Source organism: Crinia signifera, chromosome 8 (assembly GCF_055691185.1).
Source record: "Crinia signifera chromosome 8, ASM5569118v1, whole genome shotgun sequence".
Taxonomy (NCBI): domain Eukaryota; kingdom Metazoa; phylum Chordata; class Amphibia; order Anura; family Myobatrachidae; genus Crinia; species Crinia signifera.
In genome coordinates, this window is record NC_139224.1 from 54,384,698 (window position 1) to 54,405,970 (window position 21,273).

Here is a 21,273-nt window from a genome sequence, read left to right on the forward strand (position 1 = left end):
TAAAACATCCCACAGGCAACACGGCTGCTTAAATTGTAATGGACTCACGACCCTCAGGCACCGCCGGCAATGTCCCGCACTGTCGTTCGCGTACCCGGGCTTCTCCTCTGTCCTTCCTCCAGCCTGCTCTGTGGGAACTCCGTTCAGCGTCACAGTGGCCACGCCCCAACGCGTTTCGTCACCAGACTTCGTCAGAGGGGTGGCGACTGTGACACTCTATCCCTCCCTTTAAACTCCCAGCAGCCTATCACTGCTCACACAATTTACATACATGATTTTTAGCATATTCCCTCACTCAGGAACATCGTAATTTCTAAAAGAATTGCGCTACTTCTTTAGCGGTTAGGGTTGAGGGGATATTAGAAATATTGGTTGCGTGTGTGTGTTTCTTTTGCTCAAAATTGAGAAACATGATCACGCACAGAGTCTGCTGATCAATCCGGTGTACTCTCCATGTTTCTCACATCATTTGAATCAAGCTATGAATGCTTGTATCTGATTCTTAGAAAATGTATTATTCAGAAGTTCATGCATCTACAACTGCAAGACAACTGCATATTGACCAAGAGAGAAACATTTTGGATCCTGACATTAGATACCCTAATACCGAAGGGGTTGAACGAAAATTATGAAATTACACCTTTTATTCAGGATGCCTAAAAAGAGGGGTTAGGAAATCTATGTATATTGGAGGGATTTCTTGTATATATATATTTTTTGTATAATTTCTTGGCTACTGTAAAGTATGATCCCACCTCAGGAACAGAATGAATAAGTTTGGTATTCCCCACTTTTTCCCCCATTTTTTCCCCCCTTTTTTCTCCTCTTTTCCCCACCATTGTCCCCAGGACTCTGTGCTCCTGCTGTAGTCTTTTTGAAATCTTTTTGAAATCTTTTGAACTTTCTGAATTTTATTGTAATCTGTGTGAGATTATTTCTAAGAAGATTTATAATGCACTGTCACTTTAATGGTGCTACAATATAAAGGTTATAGTAATTGATAAGTAAAAAGGTATAAGATCACTGTTATTAACCTTATGTGTCGACAATCAACCGTATGTGTTGATTGTAGTGTCCCTACGTTGTAGTCAAGTAATGTTCCATGATAGTTTTTCATGATAATTTTTAACACACTGTCTCTTTAAGAGAAACTTAGAAAGCACTGTCACTTTAAGAAATTTTGAGAACGATGCTGCTACATGTATTTAGTTTGTCTAGTAGCGAATCTGTATGCATCTTGCAGTTGTAGATGCATGAACTTCTGAATAATACATTTTCTAAGAATCAGATACAAGCATTCATAGCTTGATTCAAATGATGTGAGAAACATGGAGAGTACTCCGGATTGATCAGCAGACTCTGTGCGTGATCATGTTTCTCAATTTTGAGCAAAAGAAACACACACACGCAACCAATATTTCTAATATCCCCTCAACCCTAACCGCTAAAGAAGTAGCGCAATTCTTTTAGAAATTACGATGTTCCTGAGTGAGGGAATATGCTAAAAATCATGTATGTAAATTGTGTGAGCAGTGATAGGCTGCTGGGAGTTTAAAGGGAGGGATAGAGCGTCACAGTCGCCACCCCTCTGACGAAGTCTGGTGACGAAACGCGTTGGGGCGTGGCCACTGTGACGCTGAACGGAGTTCCCACAGAGCAGGCTGGAGGAAGGACAGAGGAGAAGCCCGGGTACGCGAACGACAGTGCGGGACATTGCCGGCGGTGCCTGAGGGTCGTGAGTCCATTACAATTTAAGCAGCCGTGTTGCCTGTGGGATGTTTTATGAAATCATGTGGTAGTTCAGTCCACAGCGGACGAATTATTTGGTACGGGCATTATACCCCGTTATTTTATGTCTATTGAGTCAGCTGTTTTTTAAAGATTAAAACGGTAATACACCATAGGCGCCCCCTGTGTCTTCCTCTTTTTCCAGAAATATATATATATATATATATATATATATATATACTATATGTGTATAGTATGGTATTTTCAAGATGTGAATTGGATCATAGATAAAGGTGACAAGTGCTTGCTTAACAGTGATAAATAAAACAAACTTAACTGTTTAGATGTACAAACACAGGAACTGCAAAGGATTATTGATTTTTTTCAGTTGTATGGACTTCCCAGGATACATAAGGATGACCGGTGGGAGGAATGCCAGAGTTCAGAATATTAACACCGGCATCCCAGTGGCAGGAATCCCATTGGGACTCCGGTGAGTATACTTACCTTTGCCCTGCCACTTCCCACCGTTACCCTTACCCTTTTTCCTTGCTGCCTTAACTTCTCCCTTGCAGCCTAAGCCTTACTGTTATCTACCCTGCTAATGCCTAACCCTTCACTCTGGACCCAAACACGCCCAGCCTATTTCCCCTTCTAATACCCCTTTCAGACAGAAAAGTCTGAAAATTCCGGCAAATACACAGCATTTCAAATGCTGTGTCATTTTTCCGGGAGCAGCCTGACCCCCCCCCCCTCAAACAGAAAAAACAAATTACCGGGTTGAACATTTCTGCCTGGTATGCTGAATAGCACGGGTATTTATTCTGTGTCAAAGGGTCAACCCGGGTCATAAATCCCGTGTCCTCGACTCTGGTCAATTCCAGGGTCGGAGACACGGGATTTACGACATGGGTGTGCCCTTTCACACATAAAAAGGACCCATGTTATTCACAAAATTACCGGGTGGAACTGCTTCATCCGGCAATTTTGTTTTCTGTCTGAAAGGGGTATTAGTATCTAATGCTAACACTCCCCATAGCCTAACCCTAACTATCCCACTAAGTCTAACAATAAGTCCCCCCTAGTGCCTAAACCTAACACCACCCCCTCCCTGGCCTAACCCTAACCCGCCCCGCATGCTTATGTTCAGCTTCCCAACAGTCGGAATTTCATAGTCAGCACCCTCAATGATGTTGGGATTCCAGGGCCAGTCTCCTGGCTGTAATTGGGATGCTGGTGTCGGTATTTTGAGCGCATCCAGACTTCCCAAACTTTATAGAAAATAAGAGGGTAACGCAACAGTGGAATATCAAGACCGACAATGATGTAGTCGACCGCTCTGGTCTACAAGGGACCTGTTACATTGGGCATTATTCTGGTCGGAGCGGCCAAACGTGCGTACGTTCGCCATTACCGCACGCTAGCCGTACGCGGCCGTTAGGGTTAAGTCCACCCACAAATCAGCCGCTTACGTACGGGCAGAAATACCGTAGAAGGGGAGTGGCGTACAAATGAGCGTACGGCAACGTACGCGGACGGCTCAGCCCTTGCACTCCGACAACAGGCGTACAACTGAGCGTACGGCGCCGTGTACGGCCGTCTTTCCTCCGTCTCCCCACCGACTTCTTGCGGAGATCTGAGCGTACGCCAGTTTGCACGGACGGGTCCCTATTGTTTTCAATGGAAAACTCAGCTTATGTCACCGCTCGTGAGAGTGAGCGTACGTCCGTGCACGCTGGCATACCCTTCACATATATGGACCTGCAAATCTTGCCTCTCAACTACTAATCTGACAATTGATTAATTAATCTATTTGTTATTCAATTATTGTTTTCTATTAACTCAATTGTCTACCTTAATAAAGACCTAATAAAACTACATTTGAACCCACATTACATGTATATTTGTTATGTTCTAATGTGGCATTTTAATCACTATCTATGTGTCCCCATATTGCTGTTACTTTTAAATCAAGTTATGTTGGTGTTTCTGTATATGTACTAAATTATGTACGTAATTACTTTGTCCAAAATGTGTAACATGTATACCTACCCTGATGTTATGTGTGATGTTTTAATCGAACAACATTAAACATTCATGCATTTTCACTATGTGTTATTTTACTCAAAAACACACACATTCACACATCAATCATTACCCCTCACCTCAAATTACAAGTATAACTTACAGTACACATCTGTATGTACCTACCCTTACACGCCCTCTAACATATTTATTATTAAAAACACAGGCAATTTCAAACTGTAATCAAACTTTTATTTTATCCAAAAATAAAAAGGGGGGGGGATAAATAAAAAATTAAAGGCGGGCCGCCAGAAGCCTAAAAAGGAGCTGGAGGTACAGGAGAGTCACCATGATCTCCCACATTATTGCTGCCACCTCCTCCTGCTGCTGTTCAGTGTCTGTAATGAAGGGATAAAACAAAAAATTAATATATAACATACACAAATGTTTGTTGTATTTGTACATAATAAAAAGTTCAGAGTTATGTGTGAAGGCCACATACATTTAGAAACTACATTGAAGATGGGTCTGCTGTAAACACAGTACTAAAAAAAAATATGTTAACACACACATACTGTACATAGTAAATAACATTAATTCAATTACTCCTTCATCAATGAATGTATGCTGTATCCCAATTGGTACTTTGGTTTTGGGGGACTCTCCTCTAACCTCACAATTAGCCTGTGCTATTTAAGGGTTATGACATTGTTGTGGCTTAAGCACTCCTTAGTATTTTAAATTTAGGACATTGCTGTACAAATTATAGGCCTACAGCTATGTTTGTAAAGCATGCATCCGCATGGCCTCACACACTATGAACAAAACAATCTCTACATTTAAGTTGCACCAGTGGCAGATTAAGCCTTTGGGGGGCCCGGGGTACTTTAGAACGGGGGGCCCCCTTGCACTTGTCATTAATGGCCGCACACTGCATGGGCGAATATTATACTGTCAAAACACAGAGTAAAGGCAGAATAAACTTGGTCAATGGTTACCTGCAGGGTATATATATATATATATATATATATATATATATATATATACATACATACACACACCACATGAAAAGCCTGTGTTTGTCCCTCTGCCCCTTACTCTGGAGGAGACCTCACAGTCCTAGTGCTGCCTCTGATTAAAAACCCTCCTATGACTAAGCTGCTGCTGCTGTTCTCCATGGACCTGAGAAGCATGTAATGAGCTCCACCAATCAGAGCTCAGCACAAACTTCTCAGCCTCTGTCCTCTGGTGCAAAGTGTCATGGGACTTAGTCAACTCCCAGAAATGCACTGCACACTTGTGCAATCAGTGTGCCTTGGCTCCCGATGCTCAGCACCAGAAATCATTGTCACATTGGCAGATAGGTGAAGCTGCAGCACTACCCCACCCATGCACAAAACATTTAGCTAAAAAAAAAAACCATAACTTAAACATTTTATTTTTAAAAAATACATGACAACCACAGGGGGCCCCTAGCTAGAGGGGGGCCCAGGGGCACTGACCCCTTGCGCCTCCATTATAATCCGGCCCTGTGTTGCACATCATGCTGGGAACTGGAGTTACCCAACACCTGGAGCCACATAACTACCACACCACTAATGTCGGATATCTCATTGGATGTACTGTTATGTCAATTATTCAAGGGGTGAGGCATGGCCACACTCAAAAAAACCACCAAGGGGAGCCTTGTTCCTGGAGAAGGACAGGACACACCTCATGGTCGGCCTGCAGTGATATGTTGCAACTAATGTTGATGTTGGATACACATATGTGGTTGTTGTGATTGTTTATGTGTAGAAATGTGTAGGTCAACATTAGACACATTATTTACTTACGGCTACTTGAGCCATCCTGGTTGCCGCTGGTTGGCTGTGCAGTGGTTGGGGGGGTCAGTAGCAAGGTGGATGGTCCAGGAGTTTGGCCCGAGGTAGTGGGTGTGAGTGGGGAGTGGAGAGGTTTGGGGGTGGGTGGTGGAGAGGTGTAGGGGGGTAGGAAATGGGGTGGGGAGGGGGGGGGTGGTGGTTGTGGAGGTGGTGGGGGTTGTGGAGGGGGTGGGGGTTGTGGAGGGGGTGGGGGTTGTGGAGGGGGAAGGGGATGGGGAAATGGTGTGGGTCCAAACTGCACCCAGTGTCTCCAGTGTTGGGGAGGGGGTGTGGGTTGGGGAGGGGGTGTGGAGGGGGTGGGGGTTGTGGAGGGGGTGGGGGTTGTGGAGGGGGTGGGGGTTGTGGAGGGGGAAGGGGATGGGGAAATGGTGTGGGTCCAAACTGCACCCAGTGTCTCCTCTTCTTCCTCCTCCTCTTCTTCCTCCTCCTCTTCTTCCTCCTCCTCCTCTTCCTCCTCCTCTTTCTTCTCCTCCTCCTCCTCTTCCTCCTCCTCCTCTTCCTCCTCCTCTTCTTCCTCCTCCTCCTCTTCCTCCTCCAGGGCTGCCTGGTCCCGGGCTGCCTGGTCCCGGGCTGCCTGCTCCCGGGCTTCCATACGTGCCCTTGCCCGTGCTGAAATGTTCATGTTGATGGCATAGAAATCGAAGATTGGGTTTCATAAAAAAGGGGGAAAGAAAAATTCACATTAGTCATGCTCATAACCTTCAAAATTATAATTGCTGTGATATTTCAGACATTTATCATGCAAACTATTTGATATCCTACACCCAAAAACTGATCAACTACTTAAACCCCCCCCTATACACCCCCATATACACCCATATACACCCCCATATACCCCCCATATACACCCCCATATACACCCCCATACACCCATATACCCCCCATATACACCCCATATACCCCCCATACACCCATATACACCCATATACACCCATATACACCACCATATACCCCCCATATACCCCCCATATACCCCCCATATACACCCCCATATACACCCCCATACTCAGGAACATATTTATAAAAAGTACACAAAACATTGCTAAAAAACGCTGACATACTAGTAATCAAAACTTACATCGGGCAATATGGCGGCGAAGGCTGCTGAGAAGAACCGGCTGCCGCCGGCGCAGGTCTGACCAGCGCCGCTCAACCTGCCCCAGGCTTCTGCGGACGCCGGTCGTACAGAAGATCAGGCGGCGGGCAGCAGTATACGCCCGCCGCTTGTCGGCATTGCTGACATATGGGCCCCTGGGCCCCAGGTGACGGTCCATAACGTCCACCAGGGCCAACAGCTCAGGGGTGGAAAATGGCCTAGCTCTGTTGGAAGTCATATTGGCAATGGCGCAGTTATTAATTGCAGGTACATATATCACTTTTGGTGCTTGCTGATTGGTGTAAAAAATTGTTTGTTTGGTATTAACTTTATTAATCCCTCTTACAGTAACAAACTGGATGCGAATAGAAACTTACGCGGACCGTTCCGATATACACACACCACAACCAACAGCATAAATTCAATGAAGAGAGAAGTACTGTATTTACAGTGTGCGGAAAATAATACACGCAACCCTCTACTTATAACTACGCTGCCTAAAGGGGGCACGATGCACCGATATGCATGGAGAGGAGTACTGTATATACAGTAGGCGGAAAATAATACACGCAACCCTCTACTTATAACTACGCTGCCTAAAGGGCCACAATGCAACATGTTGCTGTATGACAATTTCATACACATTACATATGTAAGGAAAGCATTATAACGTGATGTTTTGAAATGTGACTCACAAAGCATACACGAACTCCAACAGATACCAGCTGACAACACTCGTCATTGGAATGACAGGTGCCCACATTTCACGATGTAGCACAATGCTCCACAACCTGTGTATGTGCATATACAGGTGTTTGATCAGGTGCGTTGAGACCTGCGTAATTTAAGCGGGAATTATCGGCGTAAATTTGCATCTACATTGCGGGAAAAAATATACGCCCCCTTGTTCATGGCGGGAGATTAACATATAAATATTCAGTCAGATGCAGCCCACAATTGCTGCAAACATGTCTGACTCAGACGATTCTGCAGCAGAGGACGCTCTGCAGAGAGCTACAGCACAATCCCTGCTTGATGCACTCAACAAGAGGGAACAGGAGCGGAGAAGGAGGGCCCAAGAGAGGAGTCGCCTGCAAGATCAAGCGGGCCCCTCAGTAACAGGCCCTGGTGAACCTCCACCAGCTCCACAAGGGCCAAGCAACCAGCCAGAACAAGAGGTTGCATCTCTCCAAACAGGTGTGACCCAGCAGGTGCATGGTGAGAGAACTGGGGCCACCAGAAAACGTGCTGCAACATCTAGGGTGATGACTGAGCAGGATACCACCACCAGAAAGAGAAACCCTGCATTTGTAGAGGCCGAAATGCGAATTCTAGTGCCCAGGGCACGCGAATGGATTGAATTGGCAACCAGGAAGCCGGGTGCCAGTGCAAGGAGAAACCTTTGGGACAAGATCACAGAGGAAGTGAACCAGGTGTCACCAGTGGTCAGAACTTGGGACGCGGTGAAGAAAAGGTTAGTGTGTTTGTCAGGGCAATTTTTCAGCAGTCTCCAGCAGGAACTGAGGCCCTTATTCTAGTTCACTCTTTCTGCCCAAATATTTCTTAGATGGACAAAACCATGTGCACTGCAGGTGAGGCAGGTGTTACTTGTGCAGAGATAATCAGATTTGGGTGGGGTTTTACACCTGCCTCACCTGCAGTGCACATGGTTTTGTCCATCAAAGAAATATTTGGCCACACATGGCAAAAAAACATAAGATCACCCACACTAGGAAATGTCACGTAGCTAGGGGTACCACATAGTCCCTTTAATTCCGGACACATATTAATTACACAGGTTCTGTGGCTGGCTGACTTCAAGACTCCACTTCACCTAATTTTAAACTGCCACAGAACCTGTGTAAGTAACATGTGTCCGGAATTAAAGGGACTAGGTGGTAACCCTACACGTAGCACAGTGGTGCACATATCTCATGGTGATATTTGTATTTTTAAACTTGTAGGTGGACTGACTTCAAAAGTGCACTGAAGAGGAAGATGACTGACCGGTACAACCACAGCATGTCCACCGGGAGCGGTCCTATGCCTGACCATTTGGAGTATACCCCCTGGAGCTGGACTCCTGTGACGTGATCGATGTGGGGGAGATCAGGGGGATCTCCAATATGGACAGTGAGCTCCCGGCGGAGGTCTTTGCTGCTGCTTTTGATGGTAAGTCACAGTAATGCATTGTATTTAGAAAGATATTTTTTATTGCGTATGTGATGGTGACATTGTTTTCAATTCTTATCCTAGCAGAAGCAGAAAGTCAGGATGTACCGGCAGCATCTTCCTCTGCAGAGCCACAGGTGGAGCAAGTGGTCCAGCCTCCACCAAGACGTCGCCCCCAGCCCCAGCCACAGGAGACATGGAGTGAGAGCCTGTTGGTGACGCTGGACAGGATCGAGCAGCAAGGGGTGGATGCTGCGATCCGTCAGCAGCAGGTGGCGGATTTTCTGGCGGAGTGGAAGGCCACAAACCAGCTGCAGGTTGAGGCCTTGAACCGCATTAATGAAACTCTGGCGGCTGGCATGCTAAGCATTGGCCAACACCTCAGCCGCCAGAATGAACTTCTTGCGGAGCAGCTGTCCACCGCCAGGTCCCTAAGGGACAATCCCCCATCTGCTGCCCCACCCCAAGCTGCTCCCCAACCTTCCACCTCGGCTGACCCTCCTGTGTCGACTAGGGGAAGACGCCGAAAGCCAGCTGAGCCAAAGGCCCCTGTCCCCAAGGCCCCATCTAAAAGGGGCAAAAAAGGGCCCAAATGAGACCTGGTTCACTTCCTCTGTGGTTGGAGCCCAAAGGTTTAAATTGCACTGGACATCCGCTTCCTGAGTTGCCCATCGATCCATTTGCGTGCCATGGGCATGAAAGTTCGTATTTTGACCTCTACAAATGCAGGATATTTTTTTTTGGTGGTGTGTATCTTGCTTAGTATTCACCCTGGTTGTTGCAGTACGTATTCTGGTGTCCCCATTTCTTTCACCATTGCATTTGCAGGGTAACACATGTTTGGAGATATGCAACCTCTTGTTCTGGCTGTTTTATTATTTGTGTGTCTATTTTATTTGTTTATTTGATTTCTCACATTAAAGTGTCAAGCTGTGATGCTGAACAGCAAATAAATTTATTTTACAAATTAAATCTAAATTGTGGTATGTGTAATTTCTTGTGTGAAACAAATACTAGATTTATGTGTACTTACTGACCAGGGTATTTTTGAACATTTGTTGAAGTGTGGTCGAAGTTTCCCATGTGTAACCCTCTCCATGGCCATTCCCATGTTCCTATCCAACTTTTCCCTGCTAATTAGTTTGTGTCAGCACATGTGCAGAGCAACTTCAGTGGCAAACGCAGGATTTTCAGAAGGGGGTTTCCAGAGGGGCGGAGCAAAGCACGGAAATGGACACTTAGGTGACCCAGTATATGCCGGGTCAGTTAAAGTATTATAGATAGACCAAATGTATATAAATAATAAAAACAAATAAATATATATATATATATACATACATACATACATGGGCATCAACAGCAGTGTAGGCCCCTGGGCATAGCAATGTATTGGGGCCCCTACCGATCCTCCAGGGGTAGGGGTGGGGGTGCTATGAGCAGAAGCTTTGATGTCCCGCGGGTGGGAGGGGGTATTATATCAACTGCTCAGCATGTAGAGCCTGGATCAGTAATTTCCACTAATTACCCCTTTACTGCACAGATGGTGGGAGATAGGGTGGGCGAAGGGGGCATTGGGCTGAATGAAGGGGCCCTGATACATAACTTCCAGGGTGGTAGAGGATGTTTAATATGCAGAGGAGGGGTGTATAGTGGAGTGGGCTTATTATTCATAACTTTCTGGTGGAAGGACAGCTTGCTTGACTGCAGATATCTCCAGTTCCCGGAAATAGTTTTCATAGATTGTAATGGAATTAAAAACTAGAGAATCCCACCTACCAAATGATATTGGGGACTGGGGGATCAGAGTTCAGGAGGCAGAGCAATCTGCCAATGAGCATATAAAACTACATACCAGGTGTGTGGAGCTGGAGCAGTAACCAGCTGCTGGAAGGCTGATATCTCTGGTTCTGGGAACAGTAGAGACAAGCTACTAGTGTCCATCAAATAAGCAGAGTCCCAGCTTTTGGAATATACCCTCAGAAAAACTCTAGGTCAGACAAAACCTGAAATATCTGACTGGGAAGAGCAATTAACAGGCTTAGATGGGGACCACTGCTTTGAAGTCCTATATCTCCGGTTCCCAAGGGCCGATTTTTAAAATTCTTGTACCCATGGAAAGCGGGGACCCTCAGCTTTCAGCCTAGGGCCCTTAGACTTCTGGGGGGGTTTCTGGGTACTCGGAAACCCCCCCTGCGTGCGCTACTGAACTTAATAGGTGAGAAAGCAGTTTGTGTGCAGGTGAGGTAGCTCCTACAGTAGTAGGTAAAAGCAGGTCCAGAACAATGCTTTCCTCATGGAGTGGGTGAGGCAGACAAACATGGGTGAAAAGGTACATTTGTGTAGGAATGCATATGTGTCCTCCCTAAAAAAAGATGTGTGAATGGGCCAAACATGATAAATTAGCTTGTGAACAAACATGCATAACTTTTTAAATATATATGATTTGACAGTGTCATAAGCAGATGTAGGAATCCTTTGTTAGAGAGATGAGAGTGCAATAATGTGATTGGTGGCATCTTACATCCAGAGTGTAGTCAAATCCAAATCATAGCAGATGAGATAGTGGTACAGGTCATTATTTTGGGTACTATACAAAGATTGTGTGGAAAATAGTGGTCATGGGCTTCAAACATTGCTGAAACATCCTTTGTAGGTGTTAGATGTGGTTTATGTTATTGTATCCTAAATACAAAACCTATGTTAGTATTAGAGTGAACACGTTGACACATGTCGACTTGTGTAGATTGAGTGTGCTACTGCGTAAAGTCTATGAAAGCACGTAGTGAATGTGTCTGTTTAGCAAATACCTACCTTAGCGTATAAAAAGATTCTTACCTTCAATTAAACAAACCTTTAAATGTGGAGAAGTATAGAAACATAAGCTTCCAATGTGTTTGCGTGCTGTATGTGTGGCTTGCAGGCAGTGAAATCATGGTTTGGAGTTAATAGACTGCAGCATTGCTTATTACATTCAGGTGTATGTGTTTGAGTAGTAATCAGCGTTAATTAGCCAACTCAGGCGCACGCTGGCATGCGGTATCTGTAGGGGTGGTTTGAGCTGGCGGTTGGCGGCCGCCTGTTTGGTGTCCGAAATGAACGGTGCCTTAGTCGATCGTGCGGTAGTAGCACCGCTCATTTTTGGTGCACACCCCCGTGTACGCCCATATTTACGCCCATTTTCCCTCATTATTTCGGCCGCTCCCATCAACACGCCCCTATGCCGCCCCATTACCCGTACACTCGCGTACAGGTTTTTTCGCACGTTGAGACACCGGCCGTAAGCGTTGTGGAGTGTTCGCGCCGGCGCATTAGCGTATCTGCACATGCGCAGATCGTTAAAAACCCCGGGACGTACGCGTACGGCCCGGACGCTCCAACCAGAATAAGGCCCATTGTACCATGTATGGGCACCTTTAGAAACAAGCGTTAGATCAATGGGGACGTGATCGACAGTTACAGTCGACACAATTTTTTTTTCACTTTTTTTGGTGCCTATTTCGTCAAAGGTCAACATATACACTAAAAAAAGTGCACAGTGTGCATTTGCCATACATTCCCTTCAATTTGTACTTCTTGTATGCCGACTCTCCTGCACTCAATACAACATGGTCCGGTGCAACTCTCAAACAATAAACAGATTTCCAATATAAGAGGCACACGAACACTCCACAGCAAATAAAAAAAAAAAGGTATTAGGGCATAGCACTAATCGAGCGCTTTCGGGGTCACCACCCCGTCTTCAGGATGACAGCCCTTTACAAATACAAGTGAATATCAATGGTGAATTACCTTCAATTTGTTTATGTAGCGTCTAGTATGTACAACCAGTAAGTCTTCCTCAGTCGCCTCCTTAGCAGCTACAATAGTGTCATCTGTAATCAACTTCTCATCTAAAAAAGGGAAAATAGAACATTTACTATTGTTTGGTTAGACAGAAAGCAGAAGGTTCAGCAATGAAGTTGTCTTTCTTTTCTCAAACTAAAATGAAGCATAATCTGGATTATGAGTTATTAATTAGGACTGTGAGGCCTTTGTTTGCAAATGGCCAAAACCATTTGCACTGCAGGTGAGGTAGATATAACATATGCAGAGAGAGTTAGATTTGTGTTTGTCCACATATTTTATGATTAGCAGCGACAATCACTGTTTTAGTCTATTACACTGACTTTGAATTACACCTCAGGATGCCACGGCACACAGTTTGGGAATCACTGCATTTTACATACTTGCCTACCCTCCCGGAATGGCCGGGAGTCTCCTGAAAATCTAGACCATCTCCCGGTCCCCGTAAAGGTGGGCAAGCACCCCTCATTTTCCTGGGACCTGTAGACCTTCCCCGCAATTACTCTCCGCCACACTAGATGTCCGTGGTAGATCGGGAGTGGGCGGGGCTAAAAATGGCACGAACCGTGTCATTTTGCAACATTTCAGCCCATTCCCCCTCCTCTCCATAGAGCAGCAAATCACGGTATTTGCCCTAAATGGGGACAGGGCATAATGAAGTCAGCATTCATTCCGCTCCCAAAATGTAGACCACTGTCTCGTCTCCGTGCTTCTCCCAGAGAGGAGCACTGAAAACTAGGTAAGTATGCTGCATTATGCATTACACTTTGACATGATCATTAAAGCCACTTTAGCAGGGACCTTGCAGTAAAATATAATCTAATCTGCAAAACTCATTCACAACTCCAACATTTGTTGAATTTCTGTTCCTAGTGGAACTGTCCATAGTGGTCTATTTCTATATGAACCACAGCATTACTTTTATGACTTCCTGGAAGGATAAGCTTTATACACTACCATTCAATATAATACCCCTGTAAAAGTGGTCAACCCATGTCCCTTTACACGGAACTTCTACCTAGTTTCTGACCAGGGTAGAACAGGGACAGAACCTGGGTAGTGGGCAGTGTAAATGGGTACGCCGGGTCATCTGACCTGGCTCCCATTTACAGCAATGGGGAAAGCCAAACCTGTGTGTGCCATCCAATCGACTCGCAGAGGGGCTGGGGGGGATGTGCACAGCTCGGCGGTCCAGGTGGGGTGATCGGCGATCCTGTCACTTAGAGATGATGTCATCTCCAAGCGCTGTCCCGTCTACACTGTGGGTAGGCAGTGTAAATGGTGCAAATCCCAGATCCTATCTGGCTTCTCTCTCTCTGCACAAGTAACATCTGCCCCACCTGCAGTGCACATGGTTTTGTCTATCTAAGAAGGAATTTGTCAGAAAGAGTGAACCAAAATAACCCCCATAGTCTCTACTACAAGTTCACGCTAAGGCCGTTTATTGATACACTCACCGGCTGCCGATGTAATCTGTAGCAGTGTACAAACAGACACACCAACGAATGGACTTTATCTCCACATTTGGAAATTAGATCAACCCTATGGATGCTTAGAATAGTTGATGTACCAGTGGATTTAAGTATTCTAAGGCAGTCCCTGACAATGGCATGCCCCCAACACATCCAAATTAAAAAGCCACTCTCTCATGCAATTAGATCTCCATTGAATTCTGATGTGTCCCCTGGCGGTAATCATCTGGAACTATGTGCAGAATTAAAATGTTTTAAATGTGTCCACCTCTGAATACTTATACCCCTTTCACACCAGCTTAAATTCCCGGGTTGGGTCCAGGAACAACCCTGGACTAGCTCTGGTGTGAAAGGTTCCAGGGACAAATTACCGGGTTCATTTGCCGGCAATTCAACCCTGCTAGGTAGCAGGGCTGCTCCCGGGTCCTTCCAGGGTTACTGGCTGGTGTGAAAGGTGCAGGAACATGTCCCTGCTTCCCGTGTTGCCTCTGCTAGTGCTGATTTGCTAGCAAGGCAACTTCCTGTTGTGGTGGACACTCACAGACATGCCCAGAGGCAGCATAGAGTGTGCAGGGAGACAGTGTGCATGTTCTGTGGCACCACAGACCCCAGAAGTTCATTTTAACCCCTGAAAGCCTGCAATGTGTGCCATGTCTTGGACAAATGAGTAGGTGAAAGAGCTATTAATCATTAGAGGGGAAGATGCTTTCATAAGCCTTTTAATTTGTTTTATACAAGTAAACAAAGGCTGAAACACTACAAATGTTTTGTGTCTTTTTTATTAATCATCAATAATCTAATGTGAGCCTAAAAAAGGCCATTTTCAATGCTATTCTCATAGAAATGCAGGGTCATCCCGGGTTCAGTGTGAAAGTGCCGACCCGGGTTGTCCCTGCTTCAAAAGCATGTGTGAATGGGTCCCAACCCGGGAATGTCCCTGCTTGTCCCTGTAAATTTTATTCCCGGGTTTGTCTCTGCATTTCTGGTGTGAAAGGGGTATTAGGGTGAGATTTAATAGGATGAGATATTCAGAAAGTGAGAGATTTGGGAAGAAATCTCCAGGTTTTTTTTAAAGTGGCAATCATTTACACGTCAAAATCAAACTGGTTTTGCAGTGTAAATGATTGCCGCTTTAAAAAAACTGGAGATTTCTTCCCAAATCTCTCACTTTCTGAATCTCTAATCCAATTAAATCTCACACTTAGGGGGAAATTTACCAATATGAAAAACCTAGTTTTTCGTATTGGTATTTCCCCTACGACTGCATACGACTGTTTCAGTCGTATGCAAAGTCGTGTTCCGGAGAGGAACGTACAAAGCAGTCAGATACGACTGCTTTGTAACCCTCCGATGGTGTAATGATTCGTATTAGCTGGCCATATATACGGCCGCTAATACGAATTTGTATAGCCAGTCTGCACGGATCAGTCAGATCCGTGCAGGCTGCAGTGTAAAAAAAATAGAAAAATTAAATAAATTTTAAAAAAAAACAGCGTGGGGTCCCCCCCACAGCTGTAACCAGCACCAGGCTGAAAGAGCCGGGGCCGGTAATTAAAAATCAGGGAACCCGACAAATAGGGGTTCCCTGACTTTTAACAACCAGCCCCAGGCTCCAGCTCCAGGTAAGGACTTTGGATGTATTAAAGTTTTATTTTAAGTGTGTGTCAGTGTGTTTTATTTAACTTTTTTTTTTTACTGTGGAACTACAAGACCCAGCGGGCCCTTTAATGCCCCGCAGGCTGGGACTTGTGGTTCTCCAAGTCCCAGCTTGCGGGGGAGGCTTGCTGGGACTCATAGTTCACCAGTATTAAACAATAGTTTATTCTTTTTTTTACACTTTAATCAGCCCGGTGACCACAGCCCAGGGTCACCGGGGACAGCTAATAAATGCATATATGTTTGCATTCATTTATTTTATTTAGTTTCTTATATAGCGCAACATAAACTTTTGTGCTTTACAATTGGAATCAATAGATAAGACAAACTGGGTAATCACAGACAGACACAAGGTGCCCATACACTTGAGTCACCCGGGATGTATCTCATGCGGTCCTTTCACATACGATGTATCCCGCCACCGGGAGGGGGGCCGAGTCGGAAGTGGGTTGGGCAGTAGGTTTGACCTCTGGCTAAGGTCCGATGCGCACGGGACCGCGCATCAGACCCGAGGGGGACAAACACATCAGATTTGGGACAATTTTTTGGCCCGATACGTCGGGATCGGTTTAAATCGTGTATGGGCATCTATAGAGGTAGGAAGGCCCTACTCGCAAGCCTGCAATGCAGATGTAATTCATTGAAAAAGCTAAAAGTATTCAGTCTCAATATTTCAGACAAGCCCAACTAACATTGATCCCTATACTTTTAGCTACTTACTATAAATACTATAAATGATTGTAGACAACTATATACAGGTCGAGAATCCCTTATCCGAAATGTTCAGGACCACAAGAATTTTGGATAAGGGATATTTACGGTTTTTGGAATAATTTAGTTTTTTAATACTTACCTGGTCCCCTGGTGGTGCCCCGATGGTCCTCCGCTGTCCACAGTGTCCCCTGGCGTCCACAGAGGCCTTCAGGATCCACTTCAGCTGTCCCAGGGGTGTATTATGTGAGTGCGCGGGCATGCCCTCCTGGGACCACTGAGGGTGCTGAAGAGAATCCTGAAGGCTGCCATGGACATCGGGGGACTTGGTAAGTATGAAAACAGGGTGAGGGGGGGGGAACCCTCCCCACCCCAAAAAAATAAAACCCGAAATATTCCACAAAAAACACAGTTAAATAATAGATCTATGGATACAGGAAACTCGACCTGTATTCGATATCTATGTGAATGCATTGACTCATCATGATTATTTGTATTATTAAACAGTTCTATGCTGCGGTTATGTTTTAATATTTATGCTAAAGGAATTGAGGACAATTTATAATTGTATATTTGCAGCTTATTTGGGGGTTAACCACACATATTAAGTACAAGCTCTTGAATATGTGACAAAAGCGACCACAGCAGTCGTGCCCCCCATCATTTTCTATAAAGGATGCGTTGCTGCAAGATTTATCAATTTCTGGAATGGCAGCATTCCCAAGGCTGACCCCATGCAGCTACCGCCATCTGCAGATTGCTGTAGTCTATTACAGCCTTTGAGTTACAGATCACAGAACCCTCCACCAGAGAATGGCCATTGTGCATGTGAAGTTAGCAGGACAATGCATGCACACAAGACCCAGCAGCCCTTATTGTACATCACAGGGACAGATACACTATGCCAGGGGTGGCCAACCCGCGGCTCTCGAGCCGCATGTGGGTCTCCCCCTTGCTAAGTGCGGCTCCTGCTGCCCTCAGTCCCCCCGCTGCTGGTTCCCCGGCCCGAATCCATCTCCTTGAGGGGAGGAGAGCGCGCATTGCGCATCTCTCCTACCCATTAGTGTGCATCATTGTGACTGGGCCGTCCGCCAATTAGAGCTTGCGGGCCGGCAGCCAATCAGGAGCTGGCCCGCGAGCTTTGATTCGTGGATGGACCAGTCACAGGGAAGTGAGGGGGGGGAAGGAGACGTGCGCTGTGCTGTGCTCTCCTCCCCTCCGTGACATGCAGGAGTCGGACTGCAGGGGGACGCCGCGGCCAGACTGTCCTCTCCCCACCCGGCAGCAGCAGCAACAACGGTGAGTGCTGCTGCTGGGAAATTATCACGGGGGGCATAACTAGCACTGTGGGGGGGGCATATGTGGCATTGTGGTAACATATCTGGCACTGGGCACATAACTAGCACTGTGGGGGCATATGTGTGGCATTGTGGGGACATACCTGGCACTGGGCACATAACTAGCACTGTGGGGGCATATGTGTGTCATTGTGGGGGTATATATGGCACTGGGCGCATAACTAGCACTGTGGGGCATATATGTGTGGCACCGGGGGCATATCTGGCACCGTGGGGCATATATGTGTGGCACTGGGGGCATATCTGGCACCGTGGGGCATATATGTGTGGCACTGGGGGCATATCTGGCACCGTGGGACATATATGTGTAGCACTGGGGGCATACCTAGCACTGTGGGAGGCATATCTGGCACTGGGGGCATAAAGTTTTGTCATGTAGCCACTCCCCCTTGTGTCATATGACTACTCCCCTGACCACGCCCCTGACCACACCCCTTTTTGCCACGCGCACCGAAGGCTCTTTGGCTTGATTGCCGATATTTTTCGGCTCTTTACCTCGGACCGGTTGGCCACCCCTGCACTATGCAATGCGGTCTTCAGAAATTAAGTAACTCTTTGCCAAGGGAATTTGTCAAAATAGGTGTGAAAAATTGCAATGGAAACATTTTTATTCATCATAATGACCTGTAAAGTTTACCTTATATAGGAGATATAATCTTTCTTGTTACAAAATATTTCTGTGGTGTTATATAACAAATGGTAGTGACACTGGCATTTTAGTGGATATTTTGTGTATCTCTATGGGTTAATCCTTATTACATACACCACCGGCCTGACAGCCGTTTCAGCTGTTCTCTGGCAGATTCCCTGACGAAAACTGCCTATGGATTAAATAAAGTCACTTTGTTTTCAATTAATGCCTAAAAACGGAGTGCAGATCTTATTCTATTTTCTGCTAAGGAGTTAGTGGTTTTTTTCTTTCCATCTTTATCTATCTATACAGTATACAGATGGGTCTTCTCCCATCTTGGCAGGGGATGGCGCTGGCGTTGCCAGCCGCCATCCCCCGCCAGCGCCATGGCGATGGTGAGAAGGGGACGCGCGCGCACGAGCGGCGCGCGCGTCCCCTTCCGACGGCGCTTTCATCCGTTCCCCCGGGTCCCCGCCGGCTTGCCGGCGGTAACCCGGGGTCCCCACCGCCTGCCCGCACCCCCCCCTAACCCCCCCTAACCCTGTCCGTCTCCCTGAGGAGGAGACGGACAGGGTTTCCGTCGCGCTAGCGACGGAGACTGAGACGCGCGTGCGCGTGAGACGCACGCGCGTCTCAGTCTCCTCGCTGGCGTGGCTGCTGGCGGGTCGCCAGCGCGTACGTTCTGGCGACCCGCCAGCAAGGATGGGACCTGCCCCATCTGTATATATATATATTTATAATCGCATCGCTGTGCATCGGGTGTATGGCATGCGATGCGATTATAGGTCGTGCGGCCTAATATCGTGGGCGCCGTGATAATACACAAGTACCGGTTTGTCAATTAAAGAAGGAATTTGCTTTTGTAAACCAACCAGAATCACCCCCTTTGTGCAAGTGTTGCAAGAATTGATGCTTTTTTGAAAGTGAAGAGCGGTCACACCAAAGTTTGACATGATTTCTACTTTTGTTACATGATAAAAATAAACTCTTAATAAGTTTCCAAACCTAAATGTTTTAAACAGTAGTGTGTTTGTGTTGCACTGTTCTGTTAATGATGGAATTTTCAGATTCCTTCATTCTTACACAGGGCCTTATTCTGGTTGAATCGGACGGATGTGTACTTCGGATGAGCACTGAGTGTTCTTAGCCCCGCCTACCATACGGATCGCTCACGCTGTCCGAATGCGGTAAGACACCAAGTGAATGGACCGCGAGTGGATGTTTCATGTGAACACCTACCCCATCTTTGGGAACCTCCCCCATTCTCCGATGGTCGCTGACCATCGAATGATGGACCGAGCAGTCAGGCAGCCCGAGTGCTCCAGACCACTCTGACATTTTTCCGTTTGAAAGCAGGGATATGGGAGGGCAGCTGACATCCGGCTATGTCAGCTGTCCGCCCCCCACACGTGCGTCACGGCCGGATTACCATACAAATACGCCCATACATACGGCCGGATTACCATGGGAACGCCTATGAAACGCAGGCGTACGCATATGGTAATGAGCCCAAACAACCCTTCACGCCCCTCTCCACCCCCTGCTCGGATGGTTCTGACCAATCGTTTTCTGCACGGAATTCACGCCGTGTTCGGACGTGCGAGGCGCTCGCACATGCGCAGAAATGCCTCTGCACATGCGCAAACACAAAACATCGGCCGGCCGCACACGCAGCCGTCCGACTCAGTCAGAATAAGGGCCACAGTAAATATGTCAGCAACAAAGTATCCCGTAGAATATTCAAGAACATAAAATTACCTCTGAGAAAGTTTATAACTTTTCCCCATTTCCCGGAGTCAAAAGGATGGAGTTTCTCAAGTCCGATAAACGTGATGTTATAGTCAGCAGAATACACAATCGGCCAACAAGTTGTAGGAATGTCATCATACAGTTTTGTTGTGTGAGGCCTATTCAACACACAGAAACAACACATTTTTAGGTGTGATATATTGTTCTGCTTCACACAAAGCGGTCTTGTACTAATGAGACAATAATATACCATTTGGACATTACCTGCTGTCATTTTTATGAAATGCATTATCTTTTTAGAATTTTCAAAGACAGTAAAGGATTGTACGATATTGGAAACAGTGGAGCATATGTATTAAGCGTGGTGAAGAGATAAAGTGAAAGGTGATAACGCACCAGCCAATCAATTCCTAACTGTCATTTTTCAAACATAGCTGATTGGCTGGTGCGTTATCACCTTCCACTATATCTCTTCACCAGGCTAAATACAACTGCCTCATTGTATTGATTTTCATATGATTTGTAATTAAAGTATTTGAATGTAGAAAAAACCTTTAAAAAAGTTATTTTACCATTCCATTTTAAACTTCTCAATATGTTTAAACATTTGATTACATTAGATGTCACTTAACTTAAACAGAAATAATTGTTTTACATAAATTATTAGTTGCCTACTCTTCTGGAAAATGCATGAGGCACACAATTAGGGAGGGGCCTGTCGGAGCGTACAATTCTCCCACAATAAGAAAACCAAGTTAGAAACAATGCAAGGGAAATTCCAAAGTAGTGTTCAATATAACAGATCTACTGAAATGAACACATTGTCTACCTTTTAATAGGAACCTCAATTTTATTTTTACTAGACTCAAGAAATGTGTAATCGTGTGGAATTGTTTTAATTGATTACCAGAGCGCATGAAAAATATTAAATGTAATAATAAAATTCATT

The 21,273-nt window shown here is 45.8% G+C and overlaps 1 protein-coding gene across 1 annotated transcript in view; it reads right to left on the bottom strand.

The window, feature by feature from the left end:
* The window catches only part of HDAC11 (histone deacetylase 11), a 64,924-nt gene that overhangs the window by 34,058 nt on the left and 9,593 nt on the right, over nucleotides 1-21,273 (bottom strand). Inside the window, exons 2-3 of the mRNA XM_083156419.1 lie at nucleotides 20,334-20,482; nucleotides 12,694-12,794 (exon numbers count right to left, since the gene is read on the bottom strand). Coding sequence (XP_083012545.1) covers nucleotides 12,694-12,794; nucleotides 20,334-20,482 — 250 coding nt within the window. The remainder of the gene's footprint in view (nucleotides 1-12,693; nucleotides 12,795-20,333; nucleotides 20,483-21,273) is intronic.